This window comes from Phocoena phocoena, chromosome 17 (assembly GCF_963924675.1).
Source record: "Phocoena phocoena chromosome 17, mPhoPho1.1, whole genome shotgun sequence".
In the NCBI taxonomy this organism is placed as follows: Eukaryota; Metazoa; Chordata; class Mammalia; order Artiodactyla; family Phocoenidae; genus Phocoena; species Phocoena phocoena.
In genome coordinates, this window is record NC_089235.1 from 41,980,468 (window position 1) to 41,999,937 (window position 19,470).

General features: G+C 37.7%; 1 protein-coding gene across 1 annotated transcript in view; it reads left to right on the plus strand.

The window, feature by feature from the left end:
- Window positions 1–3,800: 3,800 nt before the first annotated feature.
- CPQ (carboxypeptidase Q) overlaps window positions 3,801–19,470 on the plus strand; it is a 369,106-nt gene continuing 353,436 nt past the window's right edge. The window contains exon 1 of the mRNA XM_065895425.1: window positions 3,801–4,268. Within this exon, the coding sequence (XP_065751497.1) occupies window positions 3,836–4,268 (433 nt within the window). The 5' untranslated portion in view covers window positions 3,801–3,835. The remainder of the gene's footprint in view (window positions 4,269–19,470) is intronic.

Below are 19,470 nucleotides of genomic sequence, written 5' to 3' on the forward strand. Positions count from 1 at the left end.
GAATTTCTTCAAGTTGTCCTTCATTTTTGGCTTTTATTTAATCTTATTCTGTCTGTATATTTCACTATTTTAATTTTTATTATAATCCTCTGTTTCTTGCTAGGAATGTACAAATTATGTATCAGATTTGTACAAATTACTATAGTCCCTGTGTTTTAAAATTACATATTATATTTTGGTTTTCTTCTCGACTGGAATTTGATATAGCAATATCTTGTTCCATTTTTATTACCTCCTCAAATATAGACTGTTAGTTATAATTATTATTTTCTACCCTTTATTACTGAAAACTCATCTTGGACTAATGTACCTTTCTAAAAGTAATAATAATAAAAAAAGATTCTTGTAGTGCTCCATTGGAGAGATATATAATTATGCATTCTAGCCAAGAATTACATAGGTAATTTTGAGATTATATTCCAGAGAAAACTAGGTTTAGAGTCAACTAGCATGTATTTAGTGTTCACTTGTGTCAAGTGTTCTGGGTGATATCTCATGTAATGCATTGTTTTGTGCCTTTGATCTTAGTAAACTTTATACTCAGGGAAAAACTGATCCATTGAAAGGTAACAAACGATCACCTTTTAAATTAACCTACTTTTAAAAATAAGCACTTATTGCATTTGTGGGATTTGAAGAAACAGTATAGTTAAGATACTCAGAACAACACTCGCAGATACGAATTCTGTTTTAAAGTAATTGTATCATTTTTTAGAGTCAAAATTAATTTAACTGACCATGTTAAGAAGCATTAAATATTATTATCAAAATGATGTGTTATCTGTTAATTCAATTGACATATACGCAAAAAGATGTAAAGATGATAGACTCAGGCACTGTTATTTTCTGGACATATCTTTTAACCAGGATGTGACATACAGATGATGTTCTTCTAGTGGCGCTCTGAGGGATACCATTCACTCTTTTCTGCCTGCAGAGCCATTTCTTGAGCCTGTCTTGAGATGTTATGTCTTCTCTATAGCTTTTCATGATCCCCTTTGTTCTTCTCTTTGTTCTGATGCCACTCTGTATACATATATTTTATTATAGGTATTTGCTTCTCAGACTGCATTTGGGTATCCTTCATTGAATTTCTATTATATGTAAATGCATATAGTTTCCTAGAAGAAAACTATTCTTAATCCTTTAGAAAGTATGTGCTAGCTGGTCCACTTCCCTGGTTAATTGTAGTTGCTGGTTTGTCTGCTGCCTAGGAATCACAACGCAGGCCTTGATTAACTTTCTATGAAACGAGGATATGGACTAGGGATCCCTAAGCTCTCCTGTTCTCTACAATGTTGTCATAATATGATTCTAATCCATCACTAGAAATGTATTATGAAATCGTTAATTAATGGTTGCAGAAGGCTTACAGAACTTTTAATGAGAAGTAGATACTTGTGTTTAGTGTCAATTAATAGATGGCTTATTAACCTTTTTTTCTTTTTTTTGCCCCAAGAACATTTTTTCCAAATATATTGGAAAAATGTACTTTCAAGAATAAATTGCAATCTGGTGAAATATTTTGATTGCTTAATAAAATTTAGGTTTTAAAACAAGCATCAGTATGGTAACTGTAGAAACGAAAAACCTATGCATTGACCCTTGAACAAGGAGGGGTATTGGTTCCAGGATCCTCTGTGGATGCCGAAGTCCCATAGTCAGCGCTCCATATCTGGTTCTGCATCCACGGATTCAGTCAATCTCAGATCTTGTAGTACTGTAGTATTTATGGGAAAAAAACGTGTGTAGAAGTGGACCGGGGAAGTTCGAACCTGTGTCACTCAAGGGTCACCTGTAGTTATAATAAAAAAGAAAGCAGCAGCAATGTATAGTTTTTATAATTTTTCAAAATATTTAAAATATGATCGCAAGATTTTAATTCCTACAGCTTCCTTGTGAAGGAGGCAAGATAAGTAGTACTCTTATACTCTATGGAGGTGAGACCTAGAGAGATTAAATGCTTATTCATTCCTTCTTAAAAAGGTATAGAGTGCCTATATATGGGTACAATGATGAATAATTTACCCTATTTGACTTTGAGAGCAGGAGAGACAGATTTATAAACAAATATATTTGTTGATAATATAGTTATTTATGGTAGAAACACAGAAAATGGTGCACGTACCTCTGGGGTATTGTTTGGTGAGGCTTCACAGAAGAGGTGATTTTTAATGCATTCTCATTATAGACGTTTGCCAGGGTGAAGAGAAGGGCCTTGCAATAAAAGGGAATGAACATATGTAGAGACCCAGAGTTATAAAAGGGCCTGGGTATTTGAAGAACAGGGTCCAGTTCAGTGCAGCTAGAACATTACTGTCCAATATAAATATTATGTAAGTTAAAAATTTCTAATAGCTATATTAAAAAGTAAAAAGAAATAGGTGAGATTAATAATAATGTATTTTATTTAATCCAATATATCTGAAATATTTATGTTCTTTTTTACACTTAAGTATGAAGTAATTGATTTTAAAGATCAAATCAGGTGTATATTTTACACGTACAAGACATCTCAGTTTAGACTAGCCACATTTCAAGTGCTGTGTGTGTGTGCCTGTGAGAGAGAGAGAAAGGGAGAGAGAGGGAGAGAGAGAAGAAATGAGAATGAGACACTCTAGAGGGGCAGGTAGAGAGATGAGGTTGAAGTGGTTGTTGGAACCATATTTTGAAAGGCCTTGTATGCTCCCTGAATTTGGAGTTTATACTTATATAGTAGTTTATGACCGTGCTTCTCAAATTATTTATCTGTGGTGAAGGACCAGATTTTTAAATTTAGAATTTGTTGCAGACTGATACTTTTGAAAAATATAATAGTGAAGTAGAAAAGTAAAATGAAGCATCATTTTTTAGTCATTAGATTTGACAGATGTATAGTTGTTCTGTCAGTTATCTATAAAGGTGTCTAAGCCAGTGCTATTCAACAGAACTTTCTATGATGATGGAAATGTTCTTTCTGTGCTGCCCAGTACAACAGCCACTAGCCCATGTGGCTACTGAGCATTTGAAATGCAGCTAGTATGGCTGAGAAGCTGATGATTTAATTTAAATTGTAATAACCACATTGGACTATTGGCTACTGTGTTGCACATTACTGACTAATGTTAATCTTTGTGTTTGTCTTTCGTGGACTTGTGAAAAACAATTGTGGACTGGCATGGGTCCACAAACATACTTTTAGCACTGTTTACAGCGTGGTCTCTAGGGCTGGAAAGCCTTTGTGTGTCTTTGGCAAGTTACTTAATCTCTCACTATCCCAGGATCCTCAGTTCTAAAATGAAGGCAGTAAAAAGAAACTTTCATAGAACTGTTGTGAGGATTAAATGTGGAAGGGTTGGGGTTAGGGAGAGCGTCAAGAAGAGATGACATCTCTGAAAGGGCCTCGAAGGATAAGTTCAATAGGCAAACAGGAGAGAGCATATCAGGTAGAGGGAACTCTGAAACATTTGGATCATACTGTGTTTAGAGGAAGGGGTAACACTGCCCTAGCCCTATCACTGCTACCTCTATTTCTTCCTCTCTTTCCTAGTTATCTTCTTATTTTAATCTTTTAGCATATTTTAAACTGATTGCTAGGTAACATGTGATTTTGTGGTTTTAATACATGTTACCTTGTCAATAAGGCCAATCATCGCCTCTTTTCTTCTTCATTCCTGGGAGTTATGGTGCCTGAATTTGATGGTAGAAATTGGGCAACAGTTGAGGAGGGAAGGGGAATCCTGTTTGAAAAGCAGTCCCTGGGTTATGGGCAGATAGCTGTGAGATTTTTTCCCCCTAACACATATTTCTTACTTACCTAGATTATTTTAGGAAGAAAACAGACTGGGAAAAAAAAATGAAGTTCCACGTCTTCGTATTTGTTGGTGTTGTTCACTTTTTACCCCTGAACTCTGGGAAAGCTGTCTATGGGAATGGCATCTCTCAGAGGACTTTTCAAGAAATAAAAGAAGAAATAGCCCGCTATGGAGATGTTGCTAAAGCTATCATCAACCTTGCTGTTTATGGGAAAGCCCGGAACAGATCCTATGAGCGATTGGCACTTCTGGTTGACACTGTTGGACCCAGGCTCAGTGGTTCCAAGAGCCTGGAAAAAGCCATCCAAATCATGCACCAAAACCTGCAGGAAGATGGGCTGGAGAATGTCCACCTGGAGCCTGTCAAAATACCCCACTGGGAAAGGGGAGAAGAATCTGCTGTGATGCTGGAGCCGAGAATTCACAAGATGGCAGTTTTGGGTCTTGGCAGCAGCATTGGGACGCCCCCAGAAGGTATTATTTTGCCTTTTCAAGTCAATTGCTGTGTTCTTTGTTAAAACTAATGCCATGTGACATAACTGATTATAGTGTGCATGATTCATATTATAACTGGGTGATAAAGAGGAAGATATAATCATTTTGCATTCCACTGGCTTGAGTTCTTTACTCTTATACTCCTTTTTTCTTCCTTTTTTCCCTCTCTTTCTTTTCTGAAAGCGTCACTTTTTAAAATGAAGCATCTACAGCTATTGGTCCATGATACTTATGAACTGTATCGCTTAATAATTTCTATCTAGTATATAACATTAGTATCATTATGTAGAGAATTGAGATATATGTAAATAGGTTATAAAAAGTATGACTTCTTCCAAGTGGCCTCAGTGTACAGAATTTCTTAGAATTAATGAAATATGGGACAGAGCCTTGCACATTGAATTGATTTGAGGCAATTATTTTTACAGAACCTGAGGTCTCTAATGCAAGGGGTTGTCTAGGGTGGTGTTCTATCTTTACTTATCAGCACTCTGGCTCAGCCGCATCAGACAATGTAAATGCTTAGATCAGGGATATAAAACCAGTCAGCAGTGAGCTATCAGTTGGTATTCGACTATTCATGGACTGTGCATGTATTCACAGACTATATTCCTATGGCAAAGGAACTACAGTTGGTCCTTGAACAACGTGAGAGTTGGGGCACCAACCCTCCACGCAGTTGAAAATCCTTGTATAACTTACAGTCAGCCCTCCATCTATACTGTTTGCTTCTTCTGTATCCGTGAGTTTCTGCATCTGCATACTCACTAGCCGTAGATCATGTAGTACTGTTGTATTTACTGTTGAAAAAACATCCACGTGTAAGTGGACCTGTGCAGTTAAAACCTGCATTGTTCAAGGGTCAACTTTAGTTTATCAAAAAAAGCTCGTTGAGCTTCTTTAAAAAGTTTATAGAAACTTTTGGCCTTCTCTAATGCCAAGAGAAACACCCAGTAGAGAAGCAGATGGTCAGCTTTTTAAAAACATCTTTATTGAGATATCGGGACTTCTCTGGGGGTCCAGTGGTTAAGACTGTGCACTTCCACTGCAGGGGGTACGGAACAGTTCAATCCCTGGTCAGAGAACTAAGATCCCACATGCCTCACGGCCCAGCCAAAAAACCCCCCAAAACAAAACACTTTATTGAGATATAATTCACATACCATAATATTCACCCATTTGAAACGTGCACGTCAGTGGTTTTTAATATACTCATAGAATTGTGCAACCACCATCACTATCTAATCAGAGAACATTTCGTCACCCCCAAAAGAAGCTTTATATTCATCAGCAGTTATGCTCCATCCCTTTCCTACCACCCTCCTAAGCCCTAGGTCACCACTAATTTGCTTTCTGTCTTTAGGGATTTTGCCTATTCTGCATATTTCACATGAATGAAATAATACACTATATTTTCTTTTGTGACTGGCTTCTTTCATGTAGCATGTTGTAGCATGTATCAGTGCTTAATTCATTTTTATTGTTGAATCATTTCCCATTTTACAGATATACCGTATTTTAGTTATCCGTTGATCAGTTGATGAACATTTGTGGTTTTTTCCCACCTTTTGGCTATTATGAATAATGCTGCTATAAGCATCCATGCATAAGTCTTTGTATGTACATATATTTTCATTTCTCTTGGATATGTACCGAGGAGTGGAATTGCTTGGTTATATAATAACTCTGTGTTTAACTTTCAGAGGAACTGCCAAACTGTTTTCCGAAGTGACTGGACCATTGTACATTTTCACTGATGTTTTCTAACTTTTACACATACTTGTCAACACTTGTTATCTGTCTTTTTGGTTACAGCTGCCCTAGTGGGTATGACGTGATATTCATTGTGGTTTTTATTTGCACTTCTCTAATGACTAATGATGTTGAGCATCCTTCCATGTTCTTATTTGCCATTTGTGTGTCTTTTTCAGAGAAATGTATACTCACATCCTTTGGCCAGTTTTTAATTGTGCTGTATGAATTTTTATTATTGAATTGTGAAAGCTCTTCATGTATTCTGGTTGGAAGTCTCTTATCAGTGTGATTTACTAAGGTTCTTTCCCATTCTATGGATTTTTTAAAAAAACTTTCTCGATGGTAGTATTTGCTGCAGAAATGTCTTTAATTTTGAATTAGCACAATTTATCTAATTTTTTTTCTGTTGCCTGTGCTTTTGGTGTTATATCTAAGAAACCATTGCCTAAACCAATGTCACAAAGATTTATTCCTAAGAGTTTTATTTATTCTTCTAAGAGTTTTATAATTTTAGCTCTTATATTTAGGTCTGTGAGTTAATTTTAGGTGTGAGGTAGGAGTCCAACTTTTTTCTTTTGCTGTGGTCATTCAGTTGTCTCTGCATCATTTGTTGCAAAGACTATTCTTTCCCCATTGAACTGGATGTATTTCATTAATTGATTTTCAGATGTTAAACCAACCGAGCATTCCTGGGATAAATCCCGTTTGGTTATGGTGTATAATCTTTTTTTATATGTTACTGAATTCAGTTTACTAGTATTTCGTTGAGCAGTTTTACATGTATATTCATAAGAGATATTGGCCTGTAGTTTTATTTTCTTTGTGTGATGTCTTTGTCTGGTTTGGTATCCGGGTAATTCTGGCCTCAAAGAATAAGTTGAAAAGTATTATGTTGTCTTCTGTTTTTCAGAAGAGTTTGTGAAAGATTGGTATTAATTCTTTTAAGTTTTTGGTAGCATTCACTAGTGAAGCCATCTGGTTCTGGGATTTTCTTTGTGAGAAGATTGTTAATTATTACTTCAATATTTTTCCTTGGTATAGATCTATTCAGATTTTCTATTTCTTTTTGAGTCAGTTTTAGTAGTTTGTGTCTTTCTAGGAATTTATTAATTTTATACAAATTATGTAATTTTTTGGCATACAGTTATTTATAGTATCCACTTACAATTATTTTTATTTTTGTGAGGATAAGGATTCAAATTATTGTTTGGTGTCATTTGCTTTCTGCCTGAAGAACTCTCTTTCGTTTGTTTTTCAAAGCCAGTCCACTAGCAGAGAATTCTCTAAGCTTTCATCCATATTTAGTTCTTTATTTAATCTTCATTTTTGAAACACAGTTTTACTGGTTATAAGATTCTCGATTCACAGCTTTTTACTTCCAACACATTGAATTTGTCATTCCATTGTCCTCTGACTTCCATTGTTTCTGATGAGAAGTTAGCTGTTAATATTACTGGAATTCCCCTGTACAGGCATACCTTGGAGATATTTGGTTTGGTTCCAGACCACTGTAATACAGTGAGTATTGCAGTAAAGCGAGTCACATGAGTTTTTTGGTTTCCTAGTGCTTATAGAAGTTATGTTTACACCATACCATAGTTTATTAAGTGTGTAATAGCAGTATGTCTAAAACAATGTACATACCTTAAATAAAAAATAATGCTGTTGGGAAAATGGCACCAATAGACTTTCTCAACACAGGGTTGCCACAACCTTCAACTTGTAAAAAACACAGTATCTGCAAAGCACAATAAAATGAGGTATGCTCCTGTGACAATTCATTTTGCTCTTAGTGATCTCAAGATTTTTTTCTTTATTTTTCGTTTTCAACATTTTAATTTTGACATATGTAGGTGGGAATTTCTTTGCTTTTCTCTTGCTTAGAGGTTTTTGAGCTTCACGTATAGATTAATGTTTTTCATCAATTCGGGAAGTTTTCAGCTTTTTTTTTTACTATGAATATATTTTCTATGCCTGTTTCGTTCTCTTTTCCTTCTGGTACTTCCATTATGAGTATGTTGGTGCACTTAAAGGTGTCCCACATTTCTCTGAGGCTCTGCTCATTGTTCCTCCACTCTTTTTCTCTCTGTTCTTCAGATTGCATAATCTGTATCAATCTATCTATTAAGCCTAGCTTAATCATATTTTCCCGTGTCAGAATAGCGTATTTTTCAGCCAGTATTTGGTTAGAGGTTGTGCTTGAGCCTCTTGTGCCAGTAAGGCTTCTGCCCTTTGTTGATGGATCTGTGTGCCGCTTGGAAAATGTTTTCAATCTGACCCATGTCCGGTTTTTGATTGTTCCTAAGTAGGACCATGTGGATAGCCTTCCCAACCCCCAGGGTTTATTGTGATCCAGGGAGGGTTTTTCTTGGTCGCTTTTTCCTCCCTGTTTCTTTTTGTTAAACTTCTGATTGTTCTGCCATTTTGCTTGTTGTTAGCAGTATCATAAAGCTACCAGTACCCCCTAACTTGTTCTCTACCAAGCTCTCCATCATTTCCAACAACACCCTTAGGCATGGGATTCTTTGTGTTCTGTTCCAAATAAAGTCACTACCCTGGTTAAGAACTGCAAAGCTCTTCATCCTCCTGGGTTGCCTCTTCCCTGGGAGTTCCCAGGAGCTAGGCATAGTGATAGTGGCCTGCTTCCCCAGAGTGATATCCCTGGCAGGTGCTAGAAGGGGATGGTGGTAGCTACTGGTCTTTTCAGCTTGCCTCTCCCAGCATGAGACCTCTGCCTATGAATGAGCTAAGATAGCAGTGATCAGGGTCCCAGTTTTCTCATGGCTATACTTGGGGTAGGACTTCCACCATACAAGTAGGGGCTGGGTAGAGGAATGGGGACCTAGTCCTCTTGGAGTGGAGTGGCCATAATAGAGTTTCTATAAAATGCAGTTGGCGATGGGAGAAGGAAGCAGGTGATGACCAAATGCTACAGACTCTCATTATTCTAACTTAGATTTAGTATATTTTCTTGAATGAATGTTTCTCCACTTGCTGTATGCCCTTAGGACAGTTTTGAGAGACTGTAAGTGATTTTTTAAAAATATTTTTTCCCAGTTAAATGTTTTGTAGGGAGGAAGATCTGCCAAGTTTCTCACTGTACCATTCTGGAAGAACCACTGGGACGGCTAGTTTTGGTCTCTCTGAGGCTGTGTGAATGTGGTAGAGTCCTCTAAGGTGTTAGGGACCCCTCAGCTTGGGTTCTATATTGTCAACCAGGAGTTTGTTTAATTGCCTTCTGTGGTTACTAATCTGTGTTAGACACCAGCATACATACATATTTATTTCCTTTTTAGCCCTCCTAACTATCAATATCTTTATTTGTTTGTTTGTTTTGTTATGTTTTGATTTTAACAAATGAGAAAACCAGACTACAAGAGATTAGGTAATTTGCCCAGGGTTACACAACTAGTGAGAGACCAAGTTCAGGTATGAACCACTGTCAAACTCCAGACTTTGTGCTTTTAGTCATTAGACTGTATTGCCTCACATACAGATATTTTAATGTTATTTTCATTTATAAGATTTCCCTTTTTATCCATTTGACTGAAGCAGATCTGTCTCAAAAGTTGCTGGTACTTATACTGCAGGTGTTACTGGGTATCTGTACCTTTGGACATTCTTTCTCATTTTCCTTTCTTTTGTATCCTCATTTCTTGTTTCTGTAACTGGGTCTGCTCTTCCCTGGCTCTCTGCCTGGGAAAGCTGAGCCAAGTTACAGATTGCTCCTGGGCCCTTAAAAACCCAGGGGAAGTGAATTTTACTCGCTGGAATCTATTGTGGTGTCCCAAGACTCACTTTCACCCCATTCTTCATTCCATGGAACTCAAGGTAGATAAACAATTGTCTGGCAACTGGGCTATTTTAAGCTCTAAGGAGACTGGAGAGTTAGGCTGGACCAGCTGTGGAAAAATTCCCACAGGAGATAGGGTAAAGTCTGCATAAAGGGACCTCTAGGTACAGGTGCAGATCTCATCTCCCAGGAGACCCATGTCATATCCTTGGTGTAGCCACCTACTAGTTGTGTGACTCTGGCCCAGTCATTTAATCTCTATGGGCCTTAATTTTGTCACCTATAAAATGAGAGATGGCTGGCAAGTGAATCTGTAACATCTTTCTAGGTTAGAAAGGCTGTGGTTTTTCTGAGAATCCACAAGGGATCAGTGAAGATGATCACAAGATCACAAGAGCAGTATTCTCCTAGGCATGTGCTATGGATTCCTTATGTAACCAGAGCGAATTTTTTAAACTTTCCAATTCTAGACTTGAGTATTACAGTGTGTATTAGTTTACTTGTGTGCCCGGGTTAGGGCTCTGTGAGCTCTCTGTGGAGAGCTGGGAGAAGACTTCCTACTTGCATTTCCAAGGACTACTGGATGTCCTGCAAGCCCCACAAATTCAGCATCTTGTCTGTGTTTCTCATATTCATTAATGACATTACCAACCACCGAGAGCTCAGGCTCAGAGCCTCAAACTTCTGCTAGTATCTGATATGGTATCTTGCTTTCATGTTTTTGTCCCCTATCAGGAACGCCCTTATTTAAGGATTCAGCTTGAATGTCTCCTCTTCTGTGGAGACATTTCCTATGCTTGCTCACCCCCAAGGAAGTATTGACAACTTCCTCCTTTCTGCTTTGCTTGTGCCCTATACTTGCTTATGTCATAAGCATTTCTCTACAGATAATAAGCCTCTCAGAATCAGAGATCCCAGTTTCAGTGGTTCTCAACTGGTGATAATTTTGCTCCCTAGAGGAAATTTGGCAATGTCTGGACACACTTCTGATGGTCATGACTGAGAGGGGGTGCTACTTGCCTTTAGTGGGTGGAGGTCAGGAATATTGCTAAACATCCCACAGTGTACAGAACAGCCTTCCCCTTCCCCCACATCAAATAATTATCCATTCTAAGATGCCAGTAGTGCTGAAGTTGAGAAACTCTGCCCTAGCTCTTAACGTAATGTTTCATACACAGAAAAGTTTTGAGAAATATTCGTTGAACGATTGAGTCTTTACATTTATCTCACTCCAACATTCAGTTGGTCACCAAGACTTAAATGTCAAATGACTCCAGTTTTCTATTCTCACTCTCACATCAGAGTTGAGGACCTAACATCTCCTGCCTACAGTGTTACAGTCGCTTCCTAACTGATCTTCCTGACTCCAGTCTCATTTTAATCAATTTCCATACTGCTGCTTCAATTGTCTTTGTAAAATATAGATCTCATTATGTCACTCCCTTTCTTAAAATCTTTTCACTGTTCAGGATATAGCTCAAATTCTTATGACCTTTAAAAAAGTGACCCCAGGCTGTGCTTCTGGGCTTATGTCTAGTTCCTCCCTAGCCACACACCATGGTCCTAGCTGCTCTTGCCTGGACGTGTTCATACTTCCTTGACTTAAAAACTGCTTCCTGGAGCTCTGCTAACCCAACCCTAATCCCAACCCAACCTGACCCTTCTCTGCTTGGAAAATCCCTGCTCATTTTTAAAGACTCATTTAAAGTGGATCTTTTCTCTAAAGTCTTTCTTGAACGTAAACCTAAATAAATGTAATTGTTCTTTCATCTCCATTCTCGTAGCACTTTGTTTGCTTATATTATGCAATGATCACAGTTTACTGTAGTTGATTGTTCACATGGTTATCTCTTCTGAGAAACTGTGACCTCCTCTGGGGTAAAAGCCACATCTTATTTATCTGTGTATCTCATTTAGTGCTATACCTAGTAATGTGATACAAATGCATATTAAATAGCTATTGACCTGATGGGTAGATTTGTGATACATATCACACATTTGAAAAGGATATTTAAAAACTTAATAAAAAACAACAAAACTTATTTATACTCAAGCTTCCTTTAGCCTCATGTGATTTCCGTAGGTCTTTATGTCATATCCAAATAACAATAAGTTTTGGTTTGCATCTGAAGTGAAGGCGCATAGGAAAGAGAAGGATAAATAAACATCAGTCAGGTCACAATGAGGTTGTTTACCAGTCAGTTCTTTCTGAAAACTTCAGCAACATGGATCAGAAAGCTACAGCTTAAGCTTATTGCAAAATCTCACTGGTTTAATCGTATGGAAACCTAAAACAGCCTTCCAGCATACTCCCAGCACATCCACCAAACGAAGACATTCTACAACCAATACTTTGATCCATTTCTTAGTGAGATGCTAACTAATTTACGCCCAAGGTCCCATCATCAGATAATCAGTTATTTGTACCTGTCCTCTTTTCCTCCTTTGGTCTCATCAGGAAAACAGCATTTTCACTGTTTTTTTTTTTTCAGGGCTTAATCTTTGTCTGATATCTAATTGCAGTATGAGCAGAAGTGCTCTTAGGAGCCTGTATCCACAGGTGATACTTAGAGTTTGGAGGTGTGGGATCAGCTGAAGGATCTGATTCCAAAATGTCACAGGTTGCAAATTCCCTCTCTCAGCATCAAATCAGGATTGGAAATGAGGAGGAAGGGGGCAAAGGAACTCATTTATTGAGAGCCTGTCTATGATACACTAGTGACTGTGCAGATTCTTTTACTTACATTGTCTTTTGGGATAGGTGTTGTTCACACTTGACAGATGGCAGGCTCTGGGAGGTTTAGCACTTTGTCCAAGGTAACAGCATATAATATGTGGCAGAGTCATGTCCTAAGTCATACCTTCCCAATGGCCTTCTTCTTCACCTAGCCTCATGGTGGATCTTTCTGCCCACATCTTGCAGGTATATCTGTTTTCCTCTTGGCTGTTTCCTCAAGAGTAGGGCCACCACATCTGTCTCCTGTGTACCTTTACACTCTCACACAGACACAACTTAAAAAGCACAAACCACAAGACGAAAACATTACCGAATTTGATTGCATCAGAATTAAGAATTTCTGTTCAATGAAGGATACCATGCACAAAGCTGTTAGGCAGATGGAAAAATGGGAGAAGATACTAACACTGTCTAAAATCATTATGAGATTAATATGTAGGCTATGAATGACTGGAAATCAAAAGAAAAAGGCAGTAACCCTAATAGAAAAATGGACAAAGGCTCTGAATAAGCAGTTTAAAGAAGAGGAAGCCTGAATGCTAACAAGTGTATGAAGAGATCTTAACTCATTAGCAATCAGAACAATGCAAGTTTTAAAAATGAGATCATTTTACAGCAGAGTTGTAAAATGCATTGGTGATGCTGTGGTGATATAGGAACCCTTCCTTATACATTTATTGGTGGGCCTGAAGCATGGTGCCACCGTTCTGGAGAGCAAACTGGTAATATTTAGCCCACTTAAATATATTTTCATACGCAATGAACAAATAATTCACTTCCTTAGGATATTTCCCAAAGAAATTGTCACAGAGGTCCCTAAGGGTACATAACAAGGATGATTATTATGGCCTAATTTGGGGGGGTAGTGTCCATCTGGAGGTCCATCACTGGGAGAGTAGACATGTAAAATGTGGTAGATGCTCCTCAGGGTATGTTATACAGAAGTTGGAAGCAGCAGACTAATATATATAGCAAAGGAATATATATATATATATATATATCTCAACATGGATGTATCTTACATGTATAAAGCCGGGTAATAAAAGTAAAAAATAGAGTGACATATATAATACAGTTGCATACATATACATACAATTTTTGCAGGTACTCAGAATTATAGTTCACATTTTACAAGAAGGCATATAAGCAAAAAATATCTTAGAATGGTTGCCTACCAAGGACATGGGTTGGAGGTAGGAATGAAGATGGGGATAAAAGAGAATAAATAAATTAAAAACAAGAAAATAAAACAAGATGCTTGCCTTGAATAGGCCAATGAAGATGGTATGCTATGAACTAAGGAGTATAATTAGCCCAGCACTTTGTATCTGATACTAAAAACAGAAATCTACTTGTCAGTCCATGAGTCATGAGGTTAAGGTAGGTATCTGGGTAATTTGTCATATTCTCCAAGAGGAAAGGAAACCACTTCTCCTTTACTTTTTAAACATTATCCAGTTACCTCTTCATCCATAATCTTATGATAATCACTTCGATTTATGCTTATATTATGTAAAATCTTTACTTTTTACTTACAGGTTTTAGTTTTCATGTAATACATATCTCTGTCATTTTTATCCTCTAATGTTCAAAGCTCTGGAAGCAGGGATGATGTCTGTTTTCATTTGCTTTGTGTAGCCTTCAGTACAGTAAGACCTTTAAATCACATTAGTTTAATTTTTTGGAAAATCTTCTAGGAAGAGGTTTTCTTTTTAAATCTAAAAGTATGGATAATGTTCCTGGAGACTTGATGATGAAATAATGTAGGTTGATAGTACCCAGGTATCCTTTCTAAAAAACACCTTTCCCCAGCTCACATTTCATCCCTTCCTTTCCTTTAGCAAATCTCTGACTCCTTTTTACTAATGGAAAATATCATTGTTTAATAACTATAGGTTTTTGATAACTGATGTTGTGGGTGAATCTAAGAAATGTGTTCAATAATCAAAAGACTACAATTAGTATTGAACTTCATCATGTAGAACTAGGAAATTTAGATATTTCTTCTCAATAGTTGTGAATCTGTGTCTCTTTATTTCTCTTTCTCTTTGTATCTCTCTTATTTGCTCTGTCTCTCTGTGTGTTTCTTTCTCTGTACCTCTCTGTACTAACCATCTCTGCCCTCCTCTTTTACTCTCTTTATTTCTCTCTTATTCCTTTTTGTTTTGGACTCTGTCTTTTCATTTTGTCTTTTCGTTTCCTACTTCCTAGTTTCTGGTTCATTGCCTCACCAACAGTCCAAGGCTGATGTCTCTGTAGCTATGTCAGGTTATTGCTCTAGATTTAATTGGAACTTCTGTCTTTTTCTTAGTCTGTAAAAGTCCTCTTTGACAGCCTCATTGTGTTCTTGGAATTACAGTCACTTGAAGCAAGTTGGTGAGCACATGTTTTGTACTCTTAAAACAGTAAAGAAAAAATTCGTGATGCATTTCACATTGAAAGTGATTTCCTAACAATCAGTGCCATTTTCATGGTTGTTGGAAAAGTGCATCAATAATATAAATTAGCTGAAGCCACTTTGATTTCTCCAGGGGCAGTCCATAGGCCAGGGCTTGTAGCACACTCCTTACATTCTTGATTTTCTTTGCCTGAAAACAGTGCATGTAAATTTTCCAGGAAGTTTCAGAACTTTATATCATCAAATTGCAACATTTTCCTGAGGAAATATTAAGATTTGTCCTCTTTAGAAGTAGATGGCTTAAAGGTTTTAGATCAACTACTGGTAAATCATTGGGTCCTCAAGGCCTGATTGACAAAGTGGCTGATAAATAAACCCCTGGGACCAGATGTCATCCACCTAGTATTTTTGAAGGAAGTTGAGGGTGAAACTGTCAAAACTTGATTAAATTGCAGTCAATCCCTGTTATTTGCCACTGAGCCCGAGAATTATCAGCATTGTGACCACCTTGCTTAGGAATTCTTCCAAGAAGACCTTGAGAAGTACATTTTGTTGGTGATCATAACTTCTTTATTTCATCCTTGTATATGACAAGGTAATGTGTAGGGCACTTATGAATGGTGCATATAGATGACAGAAGGTGACGTCTGAATAATGGTGGAAACCTAAGGTAGGACCAGATTTATAACCAGTGGGAACTGGTATACACTTAGAAATAGGGGAATTTTTGGATAAACATTTTTCAGAAAACATTCTCTTGGCTCTGTGACAAATAGATGGAAAGGAGAAAGATCACAGGGAGTTCAGACCTGAGGGACTAATAGTTTGGACTAATGGCCTCAGAAATGGAGACAAGAATTTTTTTTTTTTGCCATGCCATGTGTCTTGTAGGATCTTAGTTCCCTGACCAGGGATTGAACCCAGGCCCCCACAGTGAAAGTGCTGAGTCCTAACAACCGGACTGCCAGAAAATTCCCCCATGGATATTAGTAAATAAAGATCAGTGAATGCCTTTTAGATATGAAACATCAGGAATGGGAGGAATCAGAGATTACAGAGCTTTCAAGTCTGAGTTAGTAGAAAAACCATAGTGATGTCGCAGAGAGAAAGGAGAGGCCTGGGGAAGGAAGTTGGCTGAAGACAGTGGATAATAGGGTTACTTTTTAATACACTGACCTTTTGAGGTTGATTCCATAGAAAACATTCATGTCCTCTTATAGAAATTCCCCAGGTGCCACAAAATGTTAACAATGGACCAGGGTGGTCACGAATTCCACCCTTGTGGCATTTCTTATTTTCTTTAGTTAAATTCTATATACAAACGATTGAATTCTCTCTTGATACTGCCATAACAGTGATTCATGTTTACTTAGCTATCAAATCAATGTATTGTGAGCTTGATTCAGAAAAGAGCTGCCTATAATCTCTGTCTCTGTAGCCCCTAAGGTAGCACTTCTCACATGGCAGGTGCTCAGTAATTGGTTATTGCATTGGCACCCACTGTATGCCCAGCCCAGGGTCAGGTGGCGATGATACCCAGATGAGTCAAATAAGGAGAAAAGCACTGGTGTAAATAAGATGGGAACATAGAGAAGATGGGGATTAGTTGCATGTGTGGGTTGAACAAGCCTTCAGAGGGACATGACATTGAAGGATGAAGGATTCATTCAGGCTAAGAAGCAAGAAAACATATTCTTAGGACGGGAAAGAAGAGCAGAGGCATGAGGGTGTAAAAGTTTCCGATGAATTTACCTTATGACCGGAGGAGTATGTTTATAGAGAGAAGAAATAAGTGGGTGGTGATAGGACTGGAAAGCTACAAAGGTAGACTGAAGAAAACCTTGCTAAGGTCATCTTATGCATTCTTACCTTTCTTAGGACAGAAATTATTTCTAGGGTGAGGAAAGAAGGGAAGGGAGATTAGATGGTAGCCTAAATTGGTATCTCTTAGTCAAGCATAAAGAACTAGCTGTAAAGAGTTGGGAGTTTTAATCTTTGCTACTATATCATGTGACCGGGACAAAGTTAAAAAAATTCTCTGAACGATTTGGGGTGAATTTCTTTGGTTATCAATATTACTAGAAGTTGCATAATTTGTATTTGATATGAGAATTCCTGAGTTATTTTAGTAGGATATCTAGTTTTTTGGTTTTCAAAAATCTGCTGAACCAAACAATAGCTTATACTCGCTTGATCATACAGGATCAATGAAATAATTTCCAGTCTCACCTTCACAGGCAACTGTTAATCTCATTGTTTACTAAATAAAGTTCGCTTCCTCCTTTACGTTGCCATCTTGTCATATATCTGTCAGTCTTACTATGATCCAAATGACTTTAAAGCTAATATGGCTTTTAGTGAAAGAATGCTTTGCAAAGTGTCTTTTTATTCAGACTGCCACATTGTGTTGCCTTACCTTTCAAGTGGATTTTCTCCACTTAATTTGGGGGAGATTTTACCACAAAACATTCAGGGCCTTGTTTTCTGAGAAGGCTGCTGGCTGTCTCTCTCAGTTCATGGAACAGGACATTTGCCATCAGACTGCATTTATGCATTATTTTCATCCTGAAGAGCATTTACTAAGCCCTCATTTGTGGGTACCACAGGTGATATACTGGTCTGAACGAAAACTGAATAGCTAATGATGTGCAAGCAGGAAGTGTAAGTTACATATGGTCTTTTAAAACAGTACTTTCCTGATTTTAAAAGTAATGCTAATGAAAAATAAAGAAAAGCACAAGTAGGAATATAAAATAACATGAAATCCTGTTGCCCAAAAGTAAGAGCTAAGAACATTTCGGTCTGTATACATACTCTATTTTCTTTTTCATTTGAATGTTTATATGTGTTTACACTGTGAACATTTCTCCTCATTTTAATGTCTGTATAGTATAATTGTTCAGAACCTGACTTTGAGGTTGTCTCGTGATTCGATTGCTAATTGGCAACATGACCTTTATCAAATTATTTAACCTTCCAAAGGCTCTGTTGTGTTTTCTGCAAAATGGTGATAATAGTGTTCACCCCATAGGGTTAGAGTGAGGGTGAGACAATGCATTTAGAGCATTCAATGCCTGCCACATAGCGTTTTATTATCTGAGTCCTTCATTATTGGATATTTCAGTTGTTTGTAATGTTTATTTCTCTCTGTAGTATTTGCTAAGCTACATGACACAATTGGCGTTACCAGATTCCTTCTGTGCAGTTATTGATTTGTGTGTCTAGTTCAATTACCAAAAAGAACTGCTGAGCCAGACTCAAACCCCATTGTAGGTTGTCCCTTGTGGTAGTTTTTCCATGGATTTCTGACACTTGGGACTTCTCTCAGTTGTCCCCCTCATATGGCTTTGGTCACACCACATGACCTCACTTGGTTGACATGGGGTTTATTTCTGTAGCGATGTTACTCTCTCGCATGCCCTCCACAGTAGGACTTGGTAGGAATGAAACCTGGCTGGCTGGGGCTGGTAGCAGAGATGCACTCGGCCCTCCGCGTGGGTCTAGAGGCTGGATCTGAGTCACGGCTGGCAATGGGGCCAGTCATAGGATTTTGAGTGGCCACCAGAGCCCTTGTAAACAGGGTACTGAAGTCTGGGGATGGAACAAAGCTGGGATTTAGGGAGCGGAGTCCGATGTTACCAGCATGAGGTAGGATGGACGAGGGGATGAAGCTAGCATAGCTTTAATGAATTTTGCTTCTATTTTAGTTGGAGACATTGGCTCAGCAGTGTGTTTGTCTTCTTGTATCTTGGTGGTGCCCTAGAGCCTCACGCCATTCCTCCCCCATTTCCAACTTATATACTTATTGAACGTATAATAAAAGTGAGATAATATTTACGTCTAACGAAATTTTAAAAGTTTGACTCTAGCAAAATGCTCTGGGGCAGCAGAAACTCCAAGTGCTACCAGAGTATGAGTTGCTGCTTGAGAACTGCTATGCAAATGAGCAAATCCTGATTCTAGACACACACCCTAAAGGAACTCTCACACAGTACTTAAGGAGACCTGTACAAGAACGTTTATTGCATTGCTGCTGGCAATAATAAGGAATTATTATTACAGGGGAGTGGGTAAATAAATTGGAGCAGATTTAGACAGTGGAGTACTAGAAAGCAGTTCAGACGGATGAACTAGAGTTACATGTATCAGCCTGAATCAACACTGAATGTTGAAAAGTGAGTTGATGAATTATAGGTATGTGTCATACAATTTATAGGAAGTTAGTTAAACACACAAAGAATTCTATATTTAAACGTTTATATATAGTGAAGGTTTAAACACGTGTATAGTTTGAACACCACATTTAGATAATAAGTGTTATCTCTGGAGAAAAAAAGAATGAGATGGGGGAGATAAAACATTGCAGATTTGTATTCTATGGATATTTATTTACGGAGAAAAAAGAACTGAAATAAAGACCACAAACTATTAAGATGTAAATATTTTTTATATGATTAACATCTTTCATGATTTACTAAAACGGGGAAGAGAGGGCAGA